This window comes from Mus caroli, chromosome 11 (genome assembly GCF_900094665.2).
Source record: "Mus caroli chromosome 11, CAROLI_EIJ_v1.1, whole genome shotgun sequence".
Taxonomy (NCBI): Eukaryota; Metazoa; Chordata; class Mammalia; order Rodentia; family Muridae; genus Mus; species Mus caroli.
Window position 1 is genome coordinate 64,981,706 of NC_034580.1, and position 23,952 is coordinate 65,005,657.

At 50.9% G+C, this 23,952-nt stretch overlaps 3 protein-coding genes across 10 annotated transcripts; all 3 read right to left on the reverse strand.

Moving 5' to 3' along the window:
• Positions 1-3,878: 3,878 nt before the first annotated feature.
• On the reverse strand, positions 3,879-6,575 carry C11H17orf49 (chromosome 11 C17orf49 homolog). 7 transcript variants are annotated; one of them, XM_021176774.2, is made up of 6 exons: positions 6,450-6,575; positions 6,197-6,291; positions 5,541-5,642; positions 4,703-4,890; positions 4,375-4,479; positions 3,879-4,139 (listed from the first exon to the last, which is right to left on the reverse strand). In XM_021176774.2, exons 1-6 carry the CDS (start codon positions 6,468-6,470, stop codon positions 4,135-4,137), a joined length of 516 nt encoding a protein of 171 aa, XP_021032433.1. In that variant the 5' UTR covers positions 6,471-6,575; the 3' UTR covers positions 3,879-4,134. The 7 variants fall into 7 exon arrangements, with proteins under 7 accessions (XP_021032433.1, XP_021032432.1, XP_021032436.1 ...); XM_021176773.2 differs by having other exon boundaries at positions 3,879-4,143; XM_021176777.2 differs by lacking the exon at positions 5,541-5,642.
• Positions 6,576-6,789: 214 nt separating this feature from the next.
• Rnasek (ribonuclease K) lies at positions 6,790-8,716 on the reverse strand. The gene is made up of 3 exons (XM_021177345.2): positions 8,319-8,716; positions 7,598-7,674; positions 6,790-7,136 (listed from the first exon to the last, which is right to left on the reverse strand). Exons 1-3 carry the CDS (start codon positions 8,394-8,396, stop codon positions 6,995-6,997), a joined length of 297 nt encoding a protein of 98 aa, XP_021033004.1. The 5' UTR covers positions 8,397-8,716; the 3' UTR covers positions 6,790-6,994.
• Positions 8,717-10,750: 2,034 nt separating this feature from the next.
• On the reverse strand, positions 10,751-23,587 carry Alox12 (arachidonate 12-lipoxygenase, 12S type). 2 transcript variants are annotated; one of them, XM_021176370.2, is made up of 14 exons: positions 23,355-23,587; positions 22,620-22,821; positions 21,451-21,532; positions 21,213-21,335; positions 20,997-21,100; positions 20,602-20,762; positions 19,649-19,792; positions 18,315-18,524; positions 15,835-15,921; positions 15,470-15,639; positions 14,465-14,586; positions 11,628-11,728; positions 11,336-11,506; positions 10,751-11,215 (listed from the first exon to the last, which is right to left on the reverse strand). In XM_021176370.2, exons 1-14 carry the CDS (start codon positions 23,487-23,489, stop codon positions 11,036-11,038), a joined length of 1,992 nt encoding a protein of 663 aa, XP_021032029.1. In that variant the 5' UTR covers positions 23,490-23,587; the 3' UTR covers positions 10,751-11,035. The 2 variants fall into 2 exon arrangements, with proteins under 2 accessions (XP_021032029.1, XP_021032030.1); XM_021176371.2 differs by lacking the exon at positions 15,835-15,921 and having other exon boundaries at positions 23,355-23,558.
• Positions 23,588-23,952: the final 365 nt, after the last annotated feature.

Sequence of the window (23,952 nt, forward strand, 5' to 3'; positions counted from 1 at the left end):
TTTGATTTTTTTTTTTTAAGCAGACACAGCAAACAAAACTGCAGATCAACTGGGGGTTGGGGATAGCTAGGGACCCTGGATGACGATGTGGCTTTACTTTGTGAAGAGTATTTGGTCTCTATCCAATTTTCATCTCCAAATTTGAGGTGAAAACATTAATGTCAGGACAGAGTTCGCTATTCTGAGTTTTGGGGTGTCACTTGCCATAGAAGTCATTGTAGTCAGTAAGGCCTGTTTTTAGTCTCGAGAGCTGATAGCAAATTGGAGGTGCGGGGCTGGTTTTAAAGATGTCTTAGTTTGGGGGGTTGGGGGGAACTTGATGCTCCCATGTGAGACTGTCCATCTCTAATATTCTGGTTACTGGGGGAGCATGAGTATGCAACTAATTTGGGGGACATAGTCTCTTTCCAAGTGCTGTTTCCAGGTTTGGATGAGATTGTTTGGGGACATAAAGGTCAACTTGGGGCTTTTTAGAGAGCCCAGTTACATTGAGTTGGTGGCAGAGCCAGAAGCTAGGAGGGGATCTGAAGGCTTTCTGTAGCTGAGAGCTTGATGGGGGGCAAAGTTTTGTATTTGAATCTTGTGGAAACTCATTTTGAGGGTTGGATATTCCTGTGAACATGTTTATGTGTGAAATTCCTCCACAGGAGAGAATTGAGAAGCCCCCCAGGGTAGAAGGATAATTTGGGGTATTTTCTGGGTGTTTTGCCACTGGCCACATTTGGTGAAGCTGAGAGGTGGGTCATAAATTGAAATTGATTTGGAGGTTCACCTATTCTAGAGCACACTTCTGACTTAGGTTATCTTTTGCTGATAGTCCCCTGGCACCCCAGATTGTAAAAAAATTTAGTGAACCCCCAAATAAGGCCAGAATTTGAAGGGCGAAGCCTGGAAAAAGCAGTATGGTCCATCATAGACTCACTGGAATATGACCTGTTGTGCTACGGGGGAAAGGTGGCTTCATACTCTGAGCCCCGATTTCTTATGGAAGAAAAAATCCGTCGGAGGAGATGGGGTGTCTCTTGTTAAAGTGGGTACTTTCTGACTAACACAGTGCTGCTGAAACTGGCAAGGAAAGCCTGTGATGGTCTACAAGGGGGTGAATCTTGCACCCTGATTTTTTAGGATAAGAGCCCCAAAGAGAAAGCAGACAGAGGATTGGGAATGAGGGTGAACTGAGAGGCGGGGGAGGGGTTTCCAACGGCAGCAGGGGCTAGAGGGTAAGCCAGGCCAGATATTCCCGCCTAGGTCCCTGTTCTCTTCGGCTCTCCTCCCCTCTCTCCCTCCCACCGCCCACCCCCCCAACTCAAGGAAAAAAAAAACTGCCTGTGCAATAGCAATGGCAGATTCCAGTCCTCCAGGCTTTCCTAAACCACCACCGAGACCAGCCAGGGGGGAGGGGAGGGGAGGGGAGGATCGGGCTTTCCTGCTTCCTTGAGACAGGGGCAATGAGCTTGACCTCTTGGCCCCTAGCCTTCTAAAGAGTGTCCCCCGGTCTGGAAACCAGGTGTCCTGGACCCTAGCCCCCAAGCGGGGGGGCCTGGAGAAACGGGGAGGAGGAAGGAGGGAGTGACTTCCAAAATTGGCATCGGGACAGAGCAGGGCTGGCGGGAGGCAGGAGAAAGACAGAATTTTCCTGAAAAAACGGGGGTATCTAAGGACCCCAAATTTGGGTAGCTAGTTCAGGACCATCTTCCCAACATCCTAGATTTTTTTGGGATTTTTTGGGGGCCCCGGGATCCCTCTAGATGGGGTGAGGAATGTAGTGTTGGGGGAATCTGACTGGGGCAATGCAGCTGCCTCTCCCGCCGAGTTGGAGACGGATGGGCTGGGACGGGTTTTGGGGGGGTGTCCCCAGTTCTGACTGGGAGTGGAGGAACCCCTCCAGAGCTCTCTTGTGGGGGTCCCCCACCCCAGGGCACTCCCCAGTCCTTGAGCCAGCTGAGAGGAAGGAGGCCAGCGATGCGACTGGGGCGTCTCTTTTCTCCTGCACCCCAAATGTGAGGGATGCACCCCAAAATTTGCTCCTTTCAAAATAGGGGACCAGGATCTCAGGGGAGAGTAGCTGAGGTAAGTGGGGAGGAAAGTGTCCCCTGTTTTCAGGAGAGACGTGGCGGTTGGGGGGGAGGTTTGGAGGTGCGTGCTGGGGTGGGGTTGCGCCTTGTAACTCTTGGAATTGGGGGGATGACCAGAGAAGGTTTCTTTTGTACCCCTAAGATGTAGCACCTCATACTGAAACCAAAGCTTGAGACTTGAGAGCCCCCAATAGTCCTACAGACATTAGGACAGTGTTTGCTTTTTTTTTTTTAGCCCCACAAAAGCTTTGCTGGGATGGGAGCTGGGGGACAGCAGTTGTTTCTGGGGGTCCAGGAGGGTGCAAGGAGCAGGAGGCGTTGGCAGGGCTTGATATAGGTGATCTGGTAGTCTTGGAGAGGGTCTGGCATACTAGGGGGGCCTAAAAAGATTGCTTCACACACCATCTTAAATCTTTTGGTTGCTAAGAGTTTTGGGGGGTGTGTGTCGGAAGCCTGGTGGTGCTAAAAGGTGGAGTGAGATATGGGAGGTTAATATCTGGGTTTTACAGAGTTTTGTTTTGTTTTGAAATTTCCAGAAGAAACTTTTGCCTTCTGGGAGGTTCTTTTTAAAATCAAGTCTTGGACAGGAGGAAAGGGCTAAGGGAAGGCCTAGGGTTGGGGGTGGGGAAAAGGCATGTTTGTCTTTGCTTAAACGTGGCTCTCAGGGGTGGGCCTGCTTGCCTGGGCCTGGTGAATGGGCTAATGAGTGTTGCTGTGTGGGTGGGGCGTGGGTCTTGGGGGACCATGGGGAGTGGAAGTAGCCCTTGGGGTTGAATACTTTGCCCTCTGGTCCAGATGAGCCTCTTCCTGGGCTCTGCTGCATCCCTTTCTCCCTGGCCTCCATTTCCTGCCTTTGGCCTCCATCTTGTGGCAGGCCCAGGGCCCAGGGCGACTTCCGGCCCCCCTCTCTCAACCGTGTTCCAGCCCCACCACCTCTGGACTGCCAACTCCCAACCCTGCTGTCCTTGGCCCTGTGTCTTCCAGCATTTCTCTTGGGTTCTGACCTAGGGAGGGAGGAATGGACACAGGAAGCCTTAGGTCCCTGCCTTTGTGGGAGGCAGTTTGTTGGTCTTCCCCAGTCATCCCCTATTTCCTAAGGATCCCCAGAGCTGAATTCCTACAGAGGTAAAGAATGCTCCAAGCTTAACACATTGGACTCATCTGCCAGGGCCCTATGCCCCGTTGCCTGCTAAACTACTTTTGCTGGTTCCTGATTGTCCCCCCCCCAGCTTTTTTGGGGGGCCATGTTTGCCATTCACACCTCTGTCTCACTCTAGGTGGGGGTCTTCACGGCACTGTCTGTGCTGTCTTCCTCTCGACACACCCTAGTCCTGCCCCCGCCCCAGCAGCACACTGTGGTTTGTACGGCACTGTGGCCACGTCCAAACCACACTGTGGTGTTAGAGCGAGGGTATGGGAGGCACCGCTGAGGCCTGGCCCTGGGAGGCCACCCTGGAGAAGCAACACACACACACACACACACCCCGACTGTCTGGGGTATTGTGATGAAGTTCTTGCAAGGTGGGACAGGAAACACTGGAAAGAGCCCCTCTGCAACCCCCAGGTTGTCTGATACCAGTTATCAGGAACCCTGGTAATGAGTTCTGGCCCCACAGAGCAAAGTAGAGTCTTTGTTGCCCACACCCAACTCTCCTGGCTCTAGCAGCACAGAAATATTGGCATGGGGAAGTGAGTCTGCCAATATTGGCTGTGCTGCTCCAGGCAGGGTGGTGAGAGCTACTGAGAAAGGGCCAAGCCCCCGAGGGCGAAGCAGAGGAGAGGGAACGGCAGCTGGCAGCACCATGTTGAGAGAATCTTTTTTAATTATAATTTTCTGTATAAAAATGTCCATCAGACAGAAGTCAAAGGGCGAGGGCACATGGTTATCAGGAACGAGGTTGATGGCTCCAGCAGCCCTCTGACCCTCTCTCAGGCAGTCCCTGCTTAGAGTCCCAGGTGATCCACAGGTCCAGGGTAAACAATGAGGGTCAGAGGTGGAAGGCTCAGCAGGAGAGGAGAGGAGCATCAGCGGAGGTGGTGAGGAGGCCAGAGTCCAGGGTCAGGCTGTCTGGAACAGGAAGGAAAACGGACAGAGATGGAGCAAGCATGGAGGATTTTCCCAAGAAAACCCTCACCTCCTCAAACGCCATATTACTTACTAACTGACCCATTCCCCTGCACTGAATTTTCCTTCTGAGGCCCCTGCACCAGAAAGGGGTTTTCTGTGGGGACCCTCCCCTACCATCCAGGTGAGTACGTTCCCCATCCCCAGCCAGCGTGGGAGGAGGAGGACTCCTACCCTGGTCAAAGTTGAGTTTCTTGGCTGGAGGAGTTTCTCCTAGCCCTTCGACATCCACCAGGTCACTGTTGGCGTCGGAGTCGTTCAGAGCACTGAGTGTCACATCTGGGAGGGGGCATAGGCTAGGTTCTAGGTTTCCCTGACTGCTGTCTTTCCCTCCTCCCAGTCTGTCAAAGCTTCATGCTCTACACATCCCTCTACCCACTCTGGAATCACCAGCGTACAGAAGAGAAGCGTCTCTCCTTCTTTGACCCAGGCCCAATTCTCTTATTGAATCTCAGATAGGACCTTTAACCCCTACCCTAGGCAGCAACTCCACAGCCCTCACCAGCCTTCTGTTTCTTTATGGGAGGACCCCCAGCTTCAGGGACACTGGAGCTGCTGGGTGGAGGGGCGTTTGGAGGTGAGAGGACACCGGATGTCATCTTCTTGGGTCCTTTCTTAGGTGACTCAGCTGGAAGGGGGATGCCGGAATCTTCATACACTTTTCGCTTCACAGTGGTCTTTATCTGAGCCCTGAAGACGAGAGAGAGCAGATTAGGGTGTCATCAGAGAAGCTGAGGGAAGAGGGGGAGGGGAGGGAATAATGGGCCACTCTGATGGAATTCTAGGAGTTCCTTCGTAAATATCCAGGTCAAGGCCCCAGTTCATGTGTAATAAGGGTCCTTCCCCCCCCCCCCACACACCTTCAGAACTTTTGCATCCACTTAGGGCTAATGGATTAAGATGAATGGAGTCCCTGAACTGAGTGGCCAGAAAGGCCCTTTTCATGATCCTCTGGGAGAGATACATGGTTTTGTAGGACCACCAGGTATGTTGTGGTGACATAAAGGTAGACTGAGACTTTGTCATAGAACCTGACCAACTAATTAGTTCAGAATGCATCCCCTGGACACGAATAGCCAGGGAACTCTTATCATCAAACACAACCACTGAGTATCTGGGCACCATGAAAATAAAATTCTCTGCAGGCCCTAGTGACCACTGCATTTCCTGAACTTCCGACCAACTGCCACAGTGACAGTCTCTCAGTCTTCAAGGAAATGCTAACAAAACTAGGAACAAAGTAGGAAAGATGCTGAGCTGGGAGTTCTGAGAGAGAACAATGGGTCAGGAGGAAGAAAGTTGCCCACCCTCCCCTTTCTCTGCCAGCCACCCTCCCTCACACTGTCCGTTCCTTGATGACACAGCTGATGTGATTAAGATCGTCCCCAAAGCGCTTCACAGCAGCCCTCAGCATCTCTATCTCCGTCTCCGTCCACTTGGCACTGTCGGAAGGGGAGAAGGGTGATAGCAAAAGTGGAAGAGGGATGTGTGGAACCAGCCCACAGGCTATTCCGTCCACAGCCAGCAGCCTCTTCCCCTTAGTCTCTAGGGGCACCTTTCAAAGATTCATAAAAAGGACCTCCTTTAAAAAAAAAAAAAAAGCCCTGGGGACAAACCGCTGGCCACATTAAATTACATCCAGGGCCACTTGAAAACATCACTTCATCATGTAACAGCTTCCATAAACAACCCAACGGAAACCAATGAAACAAGTAGGGGCCTTACAAACACAACCCTTGAAAGATGTGTGGCAGCAGTTTGAGGGAGTCCACAGGGCTTGGGGTAGGTGGCAGACATTCTGTCGGTTTGCAGCGGAGGGCTGTGGCCTCCGTAGTCTCTTTACCTGTCATCCACTAATTCAACAATTACCACCTACACTGAGCTGGGCCAGGCACAGGGGAATTACTCTATCTCCCTGCTCTAGAGAGGGTCGTGTCTGTGACTTGAGTCCAAGCGTCTGCTCTCGTAGTTCAGGTCCTAGGCTGGTCTCACGTACCCGGCAGGGGAAGAGTCCGAGACTGGATGCAGCTGCATCGTCAACTCCCCGAGCTTCGTGAAGGCGGCGCCGGCCGCGGAGAAGATCTCTCCAACCTGGGGGCGGAGCAGCATTACGGGGGGCCGGCAGCGCGCCGTCCCACCCCAGCCTCGGATCCGCCCGCCCCCCGCCCAGCGCGCACCAGCCGGGAGCCAGGCAGGGGGCCCACCCTCCCGTGGCCGCCAGGGAGCGCAGTCCGCGAGGGAGGTCGAACCTTGGTGGACGCTGACGTCATGGCCCCGCGCACCTCCTCACGGAGACGCTCCGCCGCCACCACCACCACGCGAGCTGGAAACCACGGAGAGCCCGGCAGCCGGCCTCTCGGGCTCCCGCGCAGGAAGTCCCGCCCTCCCTGCAGCTGATTGGCCGAGACCCGACCTCTCCCCAGTCACTCAAGGGGCCTCGCCGCGCGGAGGAAGACGAGGTGGAAGACGTCGCTTCACTTCCGGCTAGCTTCATTCCACTTCCGTCGGAGGGTCCGGACTCCTCGATGAGGCCGGTCTCAGCCCCTTCCAGCCCGGGCCCGCCCCTCCCTGAAAGCACAGACAGCAAGCTTAGGGGGAACCGCTTCTTTTTATTGTAGTTCTGAACGGGGCGCGGTCACCCCCGGTCTCCTCCAGAGGCTGGGCGCAGTTTTGCAAGGCCAGGGATGACGTCTCGCCAGGGTCACAAGTCCCAAAGGACGCCAGATGAGTGGGACGGTGTCTGCGGAGTCTTTAAATAGAGAAGGGGGCTGGGGAGGGAGGGACGGACCGTGCTCTAGCGCACCATGTATTCCTTGCGCTTGTTGAGACGAACTTGGCAGAAGGAGAAGCCTCCGAGGAGGAGGTAGAGGCCCGCGGCGATGAAACAGTTGTAGCTGACTTGCTCGTACAGGTTGTATATGTTCTGAGGACCGTTCCTGAAGGTGGCGAACGAGCAGGGAAATGTCAGCCATTCAGAGCATCCAATATGCAAGTTCTATGCATCAGACACCATGCTAAAGCACTTTGACTCCTGTTAGTCTTCCCGTGAAGCATACCAAATGAATTCTATCATGGTAACCATTTTACAGAGGTAGACCAAGGAGCACGAAGGCAAAATATTGGAAGAGGCCACATCTAAGCTGGTGGGCTTGGGTAGCCATGGAAACGTGGCTTGCAAGACTGCTCCTAAGTACATGCCTCTCTGTCTCTCTCGCGCTGGGGATTGAAACTGGGACCCTGCGTGCTGCCACCCAACTACTTTGTAGAGAGCAGCGCTCTTCTTGAAGTCCCCAACCTAGGGCCACAGATGTCCAGTCTTCAGAAGTGTCCTCCCCATAAACCCAAACCATGCTACTTCTCATCTACGCCCAACTCGCCCAAGTACCCGACCACTTACTCAAAATCTTTCTCTGTGAAGGGAACGTCCTCGATTAACACAGCAGAATGGACATTGAAAAATATCCCGAGCATTATCTGGAAGAGTAAGGAATAGATAGGTTGTCAAATTCTTACCTTACTTCTTTGGTCGCTCCCTAGGCTCCTCCCCTGTCTAATGTTGGCCCAACACTTGCGCCAGAGATGAACTAGAAAGGGCTAGTTGTATCTGGTGGTTGTATCTGGATTCGGACTCAGCCATGTGGAACAGGGCGTGAGGTAGGACACTGGGAAGAGTGACTGGGTATAGGGAGGTATATGGCAAACAGCTCTCCGAGACGCGTCATTATCATGGGAGCAGATGGGGGAGATGAAACACTTCATATTTCTGGAAGTGGCGGCCGTGAGGGCCCTGGGGAAGCAAGGCCTCAGCTACCATTTTCGGGGGCAAGCACACTTCCCCCTCGCCTCCATTCAACTCACGCAAGTCTCAGGGACCTCGCTCTTGTTTACCTTGGGGAGTCGCAAATTTGCCCAAGCTGGCTCCCATTCCCAGGGTCCTGCCCCAGCACCCTTTCGCTCCAGTTCCCCAGTTGTCTGGACCTGAGTTCCGTGTCGTTTTCCAGCGGCTATTTAGCCAGCCCCTTAATCAGCCTGCTGCTTCCTAAGTCTTGCGGGTTCCTCTTGTTCCAGCCCTTCAACCCCAGAACCCCTCAGACCCGCTCGCGGGTTAGTCCCCTCACCAACATGATCACTCCCCAGGCGCTGAGGACGATGCCACAGGCGGCCAGCTTAGGCCCACAGCACAGGAGCGACGCCATGGAGGACGGAGGTAGGGAGGGATCGCTGGAGACTGAGCGGAGCACAGAAGCCGGGAGAGGGAACCCTGGAGATGTTAGGACGGGAGCTGGATTTGGGGACTTGCGCGGCGCAGAGCGACGGGGGGGCGTGGCCTCGGGCGCGGACCACTCTGAGGGGTGACTTTCAGAAGATAACGCTGTGACGCGTGGTGGGCCAAGCTTGGGAGAGGAGACAGTGTCGGAAACAGAAGCAGAAACCCTACCATTCCTCCTTGAACCGAGTGGCAGAAGTGTGAGTGGTGCAGACGCTAGGGCCTGAGGGTTATCGCTCGTCGCCTACCCGGGCTTAGAATGGAAGGAGCAGGCTTCTCACGTGACCCACCTTGTTGGATCACATGACCAGGAACCAGCTGTAACCTGGTGTCAGGAAGGAGTCCACAATTCAGTTGAATTGTGTTAGGATTGTTGTGTCAGATCAAGAAGCTTGGGGCCGTCTGGATCCTTACATACTATCTTAGTCTTGGGTGGTCTTCTGTGATGGGAAAACCGGTAAGCGAGTCCGGGAGATTCGATGTGCCGGCCTATCGCTTCTATCCAGGTCTCCCTTTTGAAAGATGCTTTGACACTTTGAAAAGAAAATAGAAGAGTCCCCTCCTGAGGCTGAGCATCCTGCTTTGAGGGACGCTTTTAAATAGTTGACTTCTTGATCCTGCAAATGCTTCACTTGAAATGCAGTATCGTTGTAAATGCTACATTCAGGAAAAATAAGGGACTAGGAAAGGCAGACTCATTGGACACACGAAGGAAAGCGGCCTTGCTAAGTGCACTGGAGAAAAGAGAAAATAAACAGAAATATTCCTGCTGCTTCTTTGAGTAAGACAAGACACAAGCTGTGACATGGCCACTGTTCCAGTGTTGTCAGGAAACACCATGATCACGGCAACTCTTACAAAACAAAGGATTTAGCTGGGGGCTTGCTTAAAGTTTCAGAAATTTAGTCCATTATTCATGGTCGGGGGAGCATGGCAGCATACACAGTATGGCCTGGGGCAGTAGCTGAGAGCTAGATCCTGATTTGGGGGTTGGGGTGGGAGCAGGACTGACTGGCATAGGTTTTTGAAACCTCAAAAAAGTGACACACTTCCTCCAACAAGGCCACACTTCCTAGCCCTTGCAATCCTTTCAAAGGGCTCCACTGCCATTGAGCGAGCATTCACCTACATGATCCTATGGGACCATTCTCATTCAAAGCCCCATAAGATGTAAAAATAAGACTAGGCCTTCCTCTCCACCAGAGAAATTTGGTAACTCCACTAGTAAGAAACATTTGTAGTAAGTATTGGGGGTAATTGGAGATGTTTAAAGAGCACTCCCTCCCCTCCAGGGCTGGGGTTCCAGCTTAGGGCCAGTGATGAAAAAGAATTTTGTACTGAGATTGGTGTGCCCATCCTAATGACAGACAGAACAATTGAGAGAATGCATTTTAATCTCAAGCCCCCAGCACCAAACAGGAACACGGTCATGGACTTGAGTCTTGGGCCATTTTTTTTTTCTGTGTATTTTGTAGATATTGTTCCTAGCACAGTTGGAGAAGAGAACTTGTGAGGCACATGGTGGTTGTCACTGGGTGTACGTGAGCTGGAAACACGGGCTGGGAACAAGGGCTTCCTGCCTCTCCTGTTGGTGACTGTTATGGAAGGAAACAACTTGGTGAACTGGTATTTGGGGCCATTAACACCTTTATTTAGAACTATTCAGGGTATGTGTTCAAAATGGAAACGAAGAGAGTCTGGAATTTACACGTTGGCCATCAGGCATGAAGTCTGGTTCCTGGCAAAGAACTAGCTGAAATGGTTGATTTTATCCAGAAATACAATTTTCCTCTCCTCCACCATGGCTCTTGGATATTTTGAAAATGAGGTTTGGAGCCTGAGGCCTGTATGAGGTTAGACCAAATCTAACCTGAAATCATGCAAAGCACTTTTTGTTTGTTTGTTTTTGTTTTGTTTTTCGAGACAGGGTTTCTCTGTGTAGCCATGGCTGTCCTGGAACTCATTTTGTAGACCAGGCTGGCCTCGAACTCAGAAATCGGCCTGCGTCTGCCTCCCAAGTGCTGGGACTAAAGGCGTGCACCCCCACGCCTGGCTTCACACTTTTGTTTTTGTATCTGGTTTTGTTTTGTTGAGACAGGGCTTCATCCCTGGCTGTCCTGGAGCTCACTCTGTAGGCCAGGCTGGCCTTGAACTCAGAAATCTGCTGCATCTGCCTCCCGAGATTAAAGGTGCTGCGATTAAAGGAGTGCACCACCACACCTGGCTTTGGTTTTGTTTTTAAATGCCTAAACAAGCTGAAAAAAGACCCTGTGACATGTTAAGTTCATATCTCAGTGTCCATACCTAAACTTTTATTGGAACATAGTCACACACTAGTGGTATAGTGAGAGAGCTAAGTAATTGTGGTAGAACGTGGGTGACCCTCCAAAGACTAAACGGTTCCTCATAACAACAAGACATTTAGTGCCCTGTAGTAGAATACTAATGTGGAGTGTTTAGTCAGGGGAGGAATTAGAGTCTCAGCAGCAGACATAAGAAGGCACAGAATCAAGTGGGTAGTGGCAGTCCTAGAGCTGACAAAGCCTTCTGGGTCCCAGCAGCTCTGCCTCAGATGGTGATACTGTTCTCTATGCGGCTGGGCTTGAGGTATTCATAGGGCAGGTCAAGTTGCTCATTCCGGGCTGTAATCTCTTTCTCCAAATTGTCCAAATCTGCTTGAAATTGGCTGAGCACAGCTTTGGTCCTTGGATCTGAGAAATATTTTTCTGTGTGGTGTCCTAGAGGTACCTGAGACAGAAAGAAAGGACCATTCAGGCTCCAGTGGGAAGACAGAACTCCTGACGCCCAGCCCTTCCCACTGGCACATCTCCCCCAGCCATTACTTCCCACTCCGTGATCATTACTCACCATGTCTGGCTGCAGGCGACCCAGGTGCCATGTGATAGTCATCTGAAGACAGGCCTTCTGCACATCAGGTAGCGACCCCATCACGGTCTCCATCGTCACATCGTCCTTGCTGGTGGGCGGGGGCATCCTCATTGTGCATGGAGCATTAGGTACCCAACCATACCAGTCCAGCTGCAGGAGGAAACCGAGGCTTTAGAACCCAAGTGTTAGGATTTGAATCCCCACCTCTCCCTTGGATCTCCCAAGGCCCAGACGATTGCTCTCTGGGGCCTGGGCCTTCAGCTTTCCATACCTGGCCCTGGTTGATGGCAGCATGCTGGGCAGTGCATGTGAAAACACACATGGTGAGGAAATGGCAGAGCTGAGCCCGGGACTGGAAGGAGACAGGGAATCCTGGATAGGAAAAGAAGAATTTTTTTTTGTTTTGTTTTGTTTTTTGAGACAGGGTTTTTCTGTATAGCCCTGTCTGTCCTGGAACTCAGAAATCTGCCTGCCTCTGCCTCCCGAGTGCTGGGATTAAAGGTGAGTGCCATCACGCCCAGCTTTTTTTTTTTTTGAACAAGATTTAAGGAGGAAAGAAAGAAAGACAATTTGGTGGGTCTGTATTTTAGAAAAGATGTGTTTTTGTTTATGTAGATGTATTGTATCAGGCAAGTGTTTCAATACCGGCCTCATCGCTTACATTGTGGTTACTTTAGACCAATTACCTAACCTCTCCACAGTCCAGTTTTTCCATCTGCACAGTGGATGTAGTGGTGCATGCATGTAGCCACAGCTCAGGCAGGAGGATTGTGAGTTCCTGGCTAGCTAAGCCTGCACCATTGTCTGGGGCCACATAGTGAGGTCTTGTCTTAAAAAAAAAAAAAAAAAGACATCAAAAAGTTTAAATAGGGGGCTGAGAGATGGCTCAGTGGTTAAGAGCACTGACTGCTCTTCCAAAGGTCCTGAGTTCAATTCCCAGCAACCACATGGTGGCTCACAACCATCTCTAAAGGGATCCGTTGCCCTCTTCTGGTGTGTCTGAAGACAGCTTACAGTGTACTCATATAAATAAAATCTTTTTAAAAATTAAATAGTGTCCAACAAATATAAATATTGTTATTGTGGAAGGATAAGGGTTTGGGTGACCAGTTATCCCTAGTCAATGAATTTCCTGATTCTTTGATTCTTTCTATTTCTAGACAGTCTCTCTGTTATAAAATGAAGAATAAGAGACATGCCTATAATCCCAGCGCTTGGGAGGTTGAGGCAGGAAGAGCATGGAGCCAACTTTATTTTACAGTGCATGTGGGGGCTTTGAGTTGAGCTGATACATATATAATTACACCTGTTTTCTAGGTAAGAAAATCAAAGACCGGGGAGATTAAGCACCAGTCAAGATTACCCTGTGCAGGGAAAGCCGAGGCTGGCCTTGAACTCGGGTACCTGGCTGCTATTCCATTACCCATTTTAATTTCAGCATACTTCCTCTAAGTCCATCAGGAAAATCAGGCAGAAATGAGCTCTGAGAGTTGAGAGAGAACAGAGCGAGGAGGGGCCAAGAAGCTATTTGTGGGGGTTAAAGCCAACATTAGGGTGTGGGATGAATGCTTGCTTGTGTTCCCCACCCCCAAGTTAGTATTTTGAAATCCTCCACTGCTGTGGACATGATGAGTCTCTGGAACATTATAAGGTCATGAGGGTGGAGCTCTCATGAGCGATGGCAGTATCCTTTTGGGAGAGAATGTGGTGCCATAAAAGTGCAACCTAGAAGAGTGTCCCCCCCCCAGAGCCCAAATATGCTGGCACCCAATCTCAGACTTTCAGTCCCCAGAACAGTGAGAAATACACCTCTGATGCTTAAGCCTGTCTCACTTCATTATTTCAATACAGACTAAGACACTGAATATTTATGGTAAATTTCAGGATGTAGATACTGCTTGAGGAGACAGCCAGGGAGAAGAAGGGTCTGTTTGGACACATAAAGCCTAAGGGTCAGGACCATGAAACACTAGAGAAAGCTTGGTCCCAGTAGGGTCAGGGTGGTGAACCCTTTGCTTTCTCAAGGAGATGATCTCTCCAGGCTACAGGTGTTCCTGCATCGCAGGGTTTGGCCATGATGGTCCCCCTCCATGCCATAAGAAGCAGAGGATGGGATGCAAGCTGGTAGTTGTGATGGTTTGTATATGCTTGGCCCAGGAAGTGGCACCGTTAGGACGTGTATCCTTGTTGGAGTAGGTGTGTCACTGTGGGTGTGTACTACCCTAGTCCTAGCTGCCTGGAAGTGTGTATTCTGCTAGCAGCCTCCAGATGAAGATGTAGAACTCTCAGCTTCTGCACCACGCCTGCCTGGATGCTGCCCTGTTTCCTCCTCGATGATAATGGACAGAACCTCGGAAAGTGTAAGCCATTCCCAATTAAATGTTGTCCTCCTGAGTCGCCTTGGCCCTGGTATCTGTTCACAGCTGTAAAACCCTATCTAAGACAGTAGTCTTGAGTATGAAGGGGACCCCAAAGCCAGAGTCGGGGAGACCCTATGTTTAGATAACCCATGAAGGGCTAGTTCTTTCAGTAGGTAAAGGCGGAAACAGATAGAAGCTGACTAGAAGTAGAGGTTGCACCCTCACTGCTGGTAGGGATTGGGGGCTAGATTAACCAGAGAAACCTGAGCTCCAAGGATCAGGGCACTGAATTCAGAGTTGAGCATGCAGAGATCGTTGAGATGGTGCCCAGAAATGACCTTGCAGTCTGGCAGATGTGCAGCATGCCAGAAGCCTCTGTGTGTGGACAGCAGCAGGCAGGAGGAAAACGGACAGCCATGGTCAGACCCGAGGGCTTTGGGGCAGGGTGATGTTTCCCATTTATGTCTTCAGGCAGGGAACCGTGACTTCAGGACATAAACCTCAGTAGGGACCAGGCAGAACTCACTGGCTGAGCCGCGTGCTATGGCATGTTAGGGACATGACAGACGGGCATGAGTGATGGGCGGGTCTCTTTATGAGGATAACCTGGGTATAGAGGATGCTCCTGGGTGTTTGGAGGCATGGCAAATGCTTTCATGAATAGAAGGGAAGGTGTGATTGGGGAGTTCCTCCCCTGAGGTCCGGGGAAGGCTCTCTGTCTGGGCACTGTCTCTGGGACAGACCTTACCTCTGTCCTGGGCATGGCACAGCCCCACTTCAGTGATCTCCCGACACCAGGCCTGCAGCTCTGGGTCTCCCCTCACAATATCATCACTCTGGTAGAAGAGATGGACCATCCCCTTCACATACCTGCCCAGAGAAGGAAGCAGAGCTGAGAGCAGAAGGCTCCTGCCTCTCACCTCTGCACCCCGTGTTTATAGCCACCTCTCATCTGGCTCTCACTGTGCCTGAGCCAAATCCTACCAGATTTGTGTCTTGAGGGTTTAATTCTCATTTAAAAATCCAATTAGTTTATTACAGTATTGGGATCAAAATGAAGGCCTTACTCATACTGAACATGTATCCTGTGATGGAGTTACAGCCCAGGGCTCCCAGGGCTTGTGTACATTGATGGAAGGAAAAGAGATAAAAGTAGTTCTACACATCTTCACCTGACTGCTAGTCACTCTTTTATTTTTTTATTTTTTATTTTATTTTTTTGAGACAGGGTTTCTCTGTATAGCCCTGGCTGTCCTGGCTATACTTTGTAGACCAGGCTGGCCTCGAACTCAGAAATTCACCTGATTCTGCCTCCCAAGTGCTGGGATTAAAGGCATGCGCCTGGCTGCTAGTCACTCCTAACAAAACCCTGACTCCTGCAGATCCCCCAGCCTCCCCTCTGACAGCCTCGCCCTCATCTGGGTTCCCCCCCACTCTAGGGTCTTTGTTGTTTTCTTTTTTTAAAGATTTATTTATTTATGAGTACACTGTAGCTGTCTTCAGACACACCATTGGATCTCATTACAGATGGTTGTGAGCCAACATGTGGTTGCTGGGAATTGAATTCAAGAGCTCTGGAATCACAGTCAGTGCTCTTACCTGCTGAGCCATCTCTCCAGCCCCTAGTCTCTTTGTTTTTAAACCTTACAACTGACTCCACCTGGTCCTTAAATTTCTCTCTCTGGGGAGATGCTTTTTGCCCCCACCCAGATTCCATCCATTTCCCTCGAGTCACCGGTTCCCTCTCACTCACCTGGCAGTGACTTCCCAGAGCTGTAAAGCATCCCGAGCATAGAGAGCACTTGGGATTTTCAGCAGGCCTCGGTTAGCCAGATCATCAGGAGGGCAGAGGGAGCAGTAAGTCAGCTGAGCCACTGCCCGAGTGAGCAACTGAACGTGGCCGCCTCCACCTGTGCTCACTACCTGGGGTGAGAGAGTTAAGTCTCAATGGGTGGAAACCGGGGTAGAGAACCAGGGCTGTGGGGGCTCCAAGGTGGGGTGTTCAGATTTACAGTCATGTATATGGAGGGACAGGACTCATAGGCCAAGGCTTGAGATTTCATGGAAGTTAGTCTGGCATCCCCAAGTGTTCAGACAATCAACAGATACCTCCCTTACCTGATCAAATATTCCTCCATCTGAGATGAGCTGGGTCCGGCTTCGTGTGTTAATTTCCATAGTGTAACGGATGTGTGGAACTAGGAGCTGGGTGGAGATTAAAGGGGACTGTACTTGAGACCTTTGTTGGACCTGACACCAAGGTGACCCCTGACACCAAGCATAATGTCCTCCTGTCTGTCCTCTGGGTGCTTTCATTCAGGCTGAACACTTTGACAGGCTTGTCTCTTGCTTCTCTGATCATTCATTCATACTCTCTAAACTCCTCAGGAGTTGTCCTCTGGAGCCAGTAGTGACCAGGATTTCAACCCACACCTTACAGTAACTCAGGCACTTGGCCAAAAGAATTACTGTCTAATCTGCAGTATCCTCATCTACCAACAGGGGGCAGCAATGGGCTTTTATCTAGGGGAGCTGTAGCAATGTGTGTGACTATGTAGGTGATCTGTGAAGTGTTTGTCCACATAAAGGATCCCCATTAGTAGCTGTTATTCATTCCCTTCCACCTTGAGTGAGCATGTCTCTTAGGGGCCCTCAGCCACTTTTGATTGTCTTATATTCTATCATTTATATCCGCATAGCTTAAATTAGCCTGTATATTCCTTACCAAAACTGTACCGCCAGTCTTTGGTTATATGACTCTTGGGTTTCTTCATGAGTGCCTGAGGGGGAGTGTGTATGAAGCTGTCTGCTTACACAGCAGAGGTGTGGCCACCCATCCTGTCCCTGGCCCTCTCCTTCTCCATGGCTGTTACAAAACTCCACCTCATTCCTTCTGTCTTCTTCTCCTCCCCCTCCTCCTCCTCCTCCTCCTCCTCCTCCTTCTTCTCACAGTTAATATTCATGCTTCATCTAATCTTGGTGCTTATTTGAATTGCTTATGCCAAACACAGGAGTGACTCAGTGCTCTCTCTCGACTTTGAGATATCAGAGCAGTTTCCATTGGTCTGAGATTACTTGGAAAATTCACATGAGATTCGGAATGACATAGATCAACCCAGGTCCACATGAGGGGAAATGATGTAGCTCAATTGGCAAAATGCTTGGATAGGTTCAGTTCCCAGCACCCATAAGCTGGGTGTGGTGGTGCACACCTCTAATCCAAGCATGTGGGAGACGGACACAGGAGGACCAGAGCAGTTTAAGGAAATTTTTGGTTATAGAGAGTTTGAGGCCAGCCTGGGCTGTCTGAGCCCGCTGTCCCAAAAGCAATACAAAACAATAAAAGTGGCCATTTGGAATATATCCAGGTAAGGTTTGAAATGTAGACTCTGACAGTCACAAAATCCGTAAAGTGAACAGTAAGGAGGCCCTTGGGACATTTGCACATCTAGCCCTCCTCTGTGTCCTGTGACGTGAAGCCCTTTGCCATGGGATGTAGTTGTTAGAATAGGTGGAAACAAGAGGAGGCTGAGCCAGAAAGGAAAATGTCATGTGTGGATAGAGGCTTTAACTATACACATTGACTAGAGACACAGATGCAGGTGGCCTCATGCAGTACATAAAATCCAAGATACTATTAATCAGACTGTGTTACCCAAGGGGATAATTTCAGAGGAGTCACAACTATATTGGCCAGGCCTGGGCAGTCAGATGGCAGCACCCAACTGGAGCGATTTAATTGCTCTTGCCACAAGCCTCACTTGGATACCCCGCCAACACTTTACACACCATGCGGCTAAAAACCAGACACCTCCTTTGTCCCTTGAACTAGGTCTGACATTCACATTCTTTAAGAAGCTTTCACCAATTGTGTGATCTCTGGCATATTCTCTACGTGTGAAATGTCATCAGGATTTTTCAGATCTTTTCATTTTTATTATTGTTTTATTTGCTTGCGAGTATGTGTGTGTGGACATGTGTGTCATGGTGCCCATGTGGAAGCCAGAAGAAGTTGATTCCCCTCCCCCTCCTCTCTCACTGCAGAGGCTACAGTTGCTCCACTACATTTGGATTTTGCACAGGTGCTGGGGATCCAAACTCAGGTTTCCCACGCTTGAGCAGTATGCATTTTATCCACTAGCCACCTCCTCTATCCACAGTTGGTTCTTAGCCTCTTGTCTTCATGGCTAAGTACTAAATCTTCTAAGGTAGGAATAAAATCCCCTCCACTCCCATCTGACAATATTTCGGCCATGTTGTAAGCCCATTGTGAGACTGCCAGATATTTGAGAACTTCAGAGATCCCACTTATAATTGTCCCCAAAAGACGTTAAAGGACTCAGCTCGATTAAAATAAATTCCAAGGTGTTGATACAGCTTTCTGTTCCCAGCTCCTCACTCACAGATTGCTAGGAGGATTTTTGATGTTGTAGCTACCTCCTTTGAGTTGAGGGATTGGTAGAGACAGGTGGATTCTAGGGACTTGCTGGCCAGCCAGTCTAGACAAAATGGTGAACTCCAGGTCCAATTAAATATTCTAATCTCCAAATAGCTCATTTGGGACAAAGGGAGACAGGACAAGAGGGTCAAGTCTGTACCTTGAAGATAGGGTGCAGTCCTGGGAGGCATCTCATGGTGGCAACAGCGATGACCTCAGCCACCAGATGGGTGTTCAGCAAATGGAACTGGAGCTCCTGCAGTTGGAAATCTGAATTTCGGACCCAGATCTTAGCCAAGAGCCAGGCAAGTGGAGGATCCGAGGGCAGGAACAGTGTTGGAGCTGGGGAGCTGGGGTTAGGGGGCTGAATCTGGGAGAGAGAGAAACTGAGTAGTGACTGAACTCCCACTCCGTGTGTGACGCAGTCGCAGTTCCTGGGGAAATGGATGACTAAGCAAAACCGTTTCCTTGCAGCTTACACTCAAGTAGACGGGATAAGAAACCTGTCACTCTGCTTCCCTCGCTATAGCGCCACGGTGGGCAGGCTGGGTTCTGGAGATGGGAAGCAGGGGGTCCAGAAAGGAGCTCCTTGGAGTGGTGTGGGGGGAAACGTAGTAGGGCTTTGAGCTCAAGCGATGAAGGAGAGAGCAAAGGCTGGCTGGCTGTGAGCCACTGTGGTGTGCAATGCTTTACCTCTAACACTCAGGAAGCAAAGGCAGGTGTGCCTCAGAGGACAACAGAAAGAGAACAGAGATGGATGTGTGAGACCTTTGAGGTGCTCACCAGTGGTTGATGGAAGTAATGGGTAAAGAGACAGTCAGGTGACAGTGGATGTTTAGAAGCAGAGGACACCGAGGGATAAAACATGGTTCCTGGTGTGGCCCTCAGCTACTTAGTCTCTGAATTAATTTGGAACTTGAAAAGAAAGCACTGTCATAGATCCCACTTCAGATACACTGAACAAGAAAGTCTTGGGGTAGGATTTAATAAACTCCCTTCCCTGTTCTGCTCCACCCAGGGCCTTGTGCATGCTAAGTAAGTGCTATGCACCAAGCTATACCCCAGTGCAGAAACCTGTGTTTGTGACAAGCATTCAAGGTGACTCAGAAGCGCACTGACATCTGAGAGCTGCTGCTGCCAGGATGCGGACTCAAGAGGCCGTTCGGGTTTTGTTCATTTTAGGATCTTACTAAGTCACTCGGGCTGGCCTGAAACTTGTCATGTATCCTTGGGTAGTGGCAGCCTTGAACTCAAGATCCTCCTGCCTCCAGAGTGTTGGGATTACAGGTATGCAGCACTGCACCCAGCTGCTGCTTCTGTGACTCACGAATACGCACTTTGATTTGGGTGAGTCAGTGGGGACCAGACTGTGAAATGAGGGTTAGGTCTCAGGAGAGATAGGGCCTGCAAGCCAAGCACCCAGAAGTTGGGTTTCTTGCAGAGGTTTAAGTAACAGAGAACAGCATCAGGACTGAGATACCTAGGGAGCCTTACCTGGATAGCCATGGGTAGCAGCTTCCCACCGGGGTCCATCCTCAGCATGACAAGAGGGGCAGCCAGGTACTGTGGTTCTCCTCGGATCACATTAGCTGGAATTCCATCCAGCAGGATAAAGTCAGCTTCAAACAGGGATCCATTCTGGAGAAAGGAATGCATCCATTCTTAGGGTTCAAAGTTCACGCACAGAAGGGCCAAGACAAAGGGTAAGGTGTTTATGGACATTGATTTCTTTCGCCATGCTTCCTTTTGGCAGAGCTATTGTACCTGGTTGGTCCAGTTCTTCTAATCTTAAATCAAAACAAAAGCAAACCCAGCCTGACAAGATATCTTGTGTGGGGTACATGTAGATCTAGGTACAGAGTAGGCATGGTCAGTCCAGTCTGCATCACAGCACTATCAACGGGACTCAGTGTCCAGACGACCAGTCCCTCCTCTTATCCTCCCTAAGTGGTCTCTCTGCTCTCGGCTTCCACCACCCCAGCAATCCCTCATCAGCTCTATAAGAATCTCACCTTCCCTGAGGGATATTCCATCGAGCTTCCGGAGCCACCACTGCCACTGGTACAGTGTGCACAGGGTTACCCTTCCGGTGGCCATTTCCCAGAAAAGCTCCTCTATCTCCCCGCACCATGACACAGGCTTCCCTTTTCATCTGCCAAGGTCACTGAAGTCCAGAAGAAAACCTCAGCAAGAATGTCATTGTTCCAGCTAACGTCTCTGGACCCAGCCTGTGCCCTGGGAATCCATCCTCTTTCCCCCATTCATACAGGAGTTCCTTGTAAGCTTTTACATGACAGTGCCGTTTTTCGGGGCTTTTTCTTACTAGAGCACGCACCCAGGGATGATGCCTCCTTTTCCCTCATCACTTGAGGTCGCTGTCTCAGTCTCACAAGGTCTTACATACTAGTAACAAGAAAGCAATGCCGGACAGGGCAGGAGGAAGGTACCTTGAGTTCTTTCTCCAGCTGAGCTTGAAGCTCCTCTGTCCCAGAGGGCAGTACCAGTCTGGAGGGCAGAGAGGTAGAGCGTCTCAACAGCATGGGGTTGGCACCATTGAGGAACTGGTAGCCAAAGAGTTCATCTTCCTGCCAACACTGGTGAACCTTCTCTGGGGTGGGGTGGGGGAGCACAGAAAGGACAAGGGACACAGGTTAGATGTTTCTGTTCTTCACATTGAACCTAAGGAACTTAGACTATCCTACACTCAGCCCATGTTTATTTTTCATTTTTGAGGCCTCTGTGAGAATATCAGACACACTACATCTTAATTTGGCAAGGACCCATGGGGACCATGGATTGTAATGAAAAGGGGCCACTAGGGGTTTATGGGGAAGCCACTGACCGGCCAAGGCACTCTTCTGGCCCCAGAAGATCTGATCAAAGTCTTCCAGACGGTTCCAGCTTCTCAGGAGGGTATAAACACGTTTGAGGCCCATTTCCAGAACCCTAGGATGGGTGTTAAGACATGAGCCCATCACCTGACCCTCAGCTCCTCACTGTCCACCTCCATTCGTGGATCTCCCAGACCCCATCCCATGAGCGTCCAACCTCTCCTTACCCCGCCTTCAGCGTCCATTCAAAGTCCAGTCTCTTCTCCTCATGGAATCTCATATTTGGAGGAAGGTCATCCTTACAGTTCGCTGCTATTGTCTGAGGTAAGCCTTCCTTCCAGGTGGCCCAGCTACAAGTTGGGGACAACACTTCAGAGAGAGTGTTGAGATCAGTGATGGGTGCAGGGCAGGGAGAGGGAGGGGGCGGGAGGGGGCAGTTGGGAGGCCTCTAGGAAAAATGGTTACCAGTATGTCTGTTGTCTTTCCTTCAGTTCCTTTTCTCGATACTTCTGGAAGACATCTAAGGCATTGTCTGCTGCCAGGCGGGCTGGGGAAAGTTACAATTAGCTACATGTTGTCTGGTTCTGAGCACTCTTCTGCTTGTCACCTACTCTCTCTCTGTAGCCAGAGTTTGTTTTCTGCTGGGCTCCCTTGTCTTTATCTCTGGAGTTGCCTTGACTGATCCCCGGACACATTCATCCGGTTCTTGCCGGTTTGAGCTCACAATTTCACTTACTTCAACCCACATCTTTCCCTTCCAGACCAGAATCCCATATTCGCCATGCTTCCCTGTTCCTTAAGCTCACAATCTCCTACCTGAATCTATTTCATCAATATCTAAAGTGGGGATGGGGTGTGGGGGGGGAGAGAATCACGCTAATTAAGGTGATGAAATGTGGTGTCACCAACACCACACCTATAGCTACTTGTTGCTTTGGCTAATCTCACACCTTAAATTTCATCTGTTCACGTTCAGCGGTACTTTCATTTCTTGGCTTCGCCCCTGGAGCTGATCACTCTACAGCTACTGGCTTGTCCTGGGTGCCGCCTCAGTGAAATCCACCTGTCTCCAAGTGTTCCCGCCCTTACCACCCTGGCCTCCACTTGCCTCTGCACTTCTCTTTCTCTGGTTTCCCATGGTAAAAATGTGAAGTTTTACGGGCTCTTTTGCATGCCTCCTCCTGCCAGGTGGTCCCCACCATCCAATCAAATCAGCCGACCAGCGGTCCTTCCTCCGCTGCCCCGTTGCTCATTGGCCAGCTCTTATTCTCTGAGCCCCTCACCTGTCCCTCTCCCCACGGGTTCGGAATCACAGAACTACTGTTTTCTTTGCTTCTCCGTTTGTGTCCCCGGTTCCATGACCTTCTTTCTATCTAGGAAAACAGAGTCCCCAGATCTCTTACTTCCCTCTTTAATTCATTTGCAACATCACTTATTCTGGGAAACACTTGGGGAATTCATAACTTCTCATTTCCTCACTTGCACCCTGGAAACTCACTGTTCCGTGCCTGCCCACCCTTTCTCCATGTTCTTTCCCTCTCCTCTTCTTTAGCCCTATTCCTCCACCCCATCGCCGCCAGCACTGCCCTTTCCCTCTTCGTCCACTCCCCCAGGGTAGGACGCTGCCCGCTCACCTGTCCCCTCCGGGAGGCTCAGGATTCCCTCTCCCTGCACCCAGCGGTAGCAGGGAAACACGGCCTCTGCACTCGTCTCCGGCCCCTGAACTGTGATGAGGTTGCAGAACCAGGCGTCATCCACAACTGTGTGCTGTTTGTGCAGTTTCACAAACTGAAGCGGCCCCAAGTCCTCGGGAACGTCGAAGTCAAACTCCTCCTCCTGCGGGGACCACACTTAATAGAAGGGATTGGGAGAAGCACTTCGGTGGCCGAGCCTCCCCTTTGTGGAGCCTCAGCTTACCGCAGCCGTCAAAGAACACACCTCGCCCCTGCTCTCCTTCCCTCTTCCACCCCTAACCTGTCTGGCGGGTCTAAGGTGTCCCATTTCTGAGGGAAGACCAGCGTCTACAGCGCGCTGACCAGAGATTTGAGCAGACGATGACGATCATCGATCATCGCCTGTCTCATCCCGTTCACTGAACTCCCACCACACCGGAACTTGGAGGAGCTTCGACTGACCTCAAGTCCTGTATTTAAATCGGCTCTGGGGCTATGAATGCAGGACTCAGAGGCTGCCTGTGCTGGGGTCTGGGAAAGGAGACCACCCGGGGCCCGTAGTTGACATCGCTCCCGGTGTCCCACCTCTACAAATCTCCATCGTGGTCTTACTGTCACAGACCCTAGTCTCCTGTCCCTTGCCATCCTCCTACTCTCTGCTCGGACAGTAGAGGGCCCCAGTTCTTGCTCACTGACCTTGCCCCGCGCTGGCCGCAGTTGCAGCTCCAGTTTCGCCTCCCGGTGCTCCCCAACCAGCCACAAACGCACTAGGTTGAGGGATCCGGAGAAGAGCCAGGCCCCAGTGACCACGCGGACGCGGTAGCGGCCCATGGCTCCCTCTGGCCTCTCAGGAGGCGATCCAAGTTAAGTTCAATTCGAAGACCGCCCAGGGCCACCGTCGCCTCAGGGCCAGGTCCAAAACTTTAAAAAGTTGGATCTGTGTCCCCGCCCTCACAACGCCTAGGCACTCCCAAGTCCCCGCCCCAGACTAGTCTGAACCTGTTAGCCCAGCCCAAGAACAGGCTTTGGGAAAGGGGTGCACGTTTGGATCAGCTACAGTGGGAGCTAAGGAGGCCCTTCCCAAGGTCTCTGGGCTTTTAGGAGAACTTGCAAAGTGGTTGAAACCATTTTTCAAACGGAGGAAAGAAAAGTGTCCTTTCTGGGCTGAGAGGAATGCCTGTAGCAGGTGAGCCTGGGAGGGCCTGGGGGATGCCCAGCTGCTAGAACCAACTGTAGTCCCCAAACACCCACAGTCCCTGCTCTGTACTGCTTTTGAAGTCATCCCTTCAGTAAA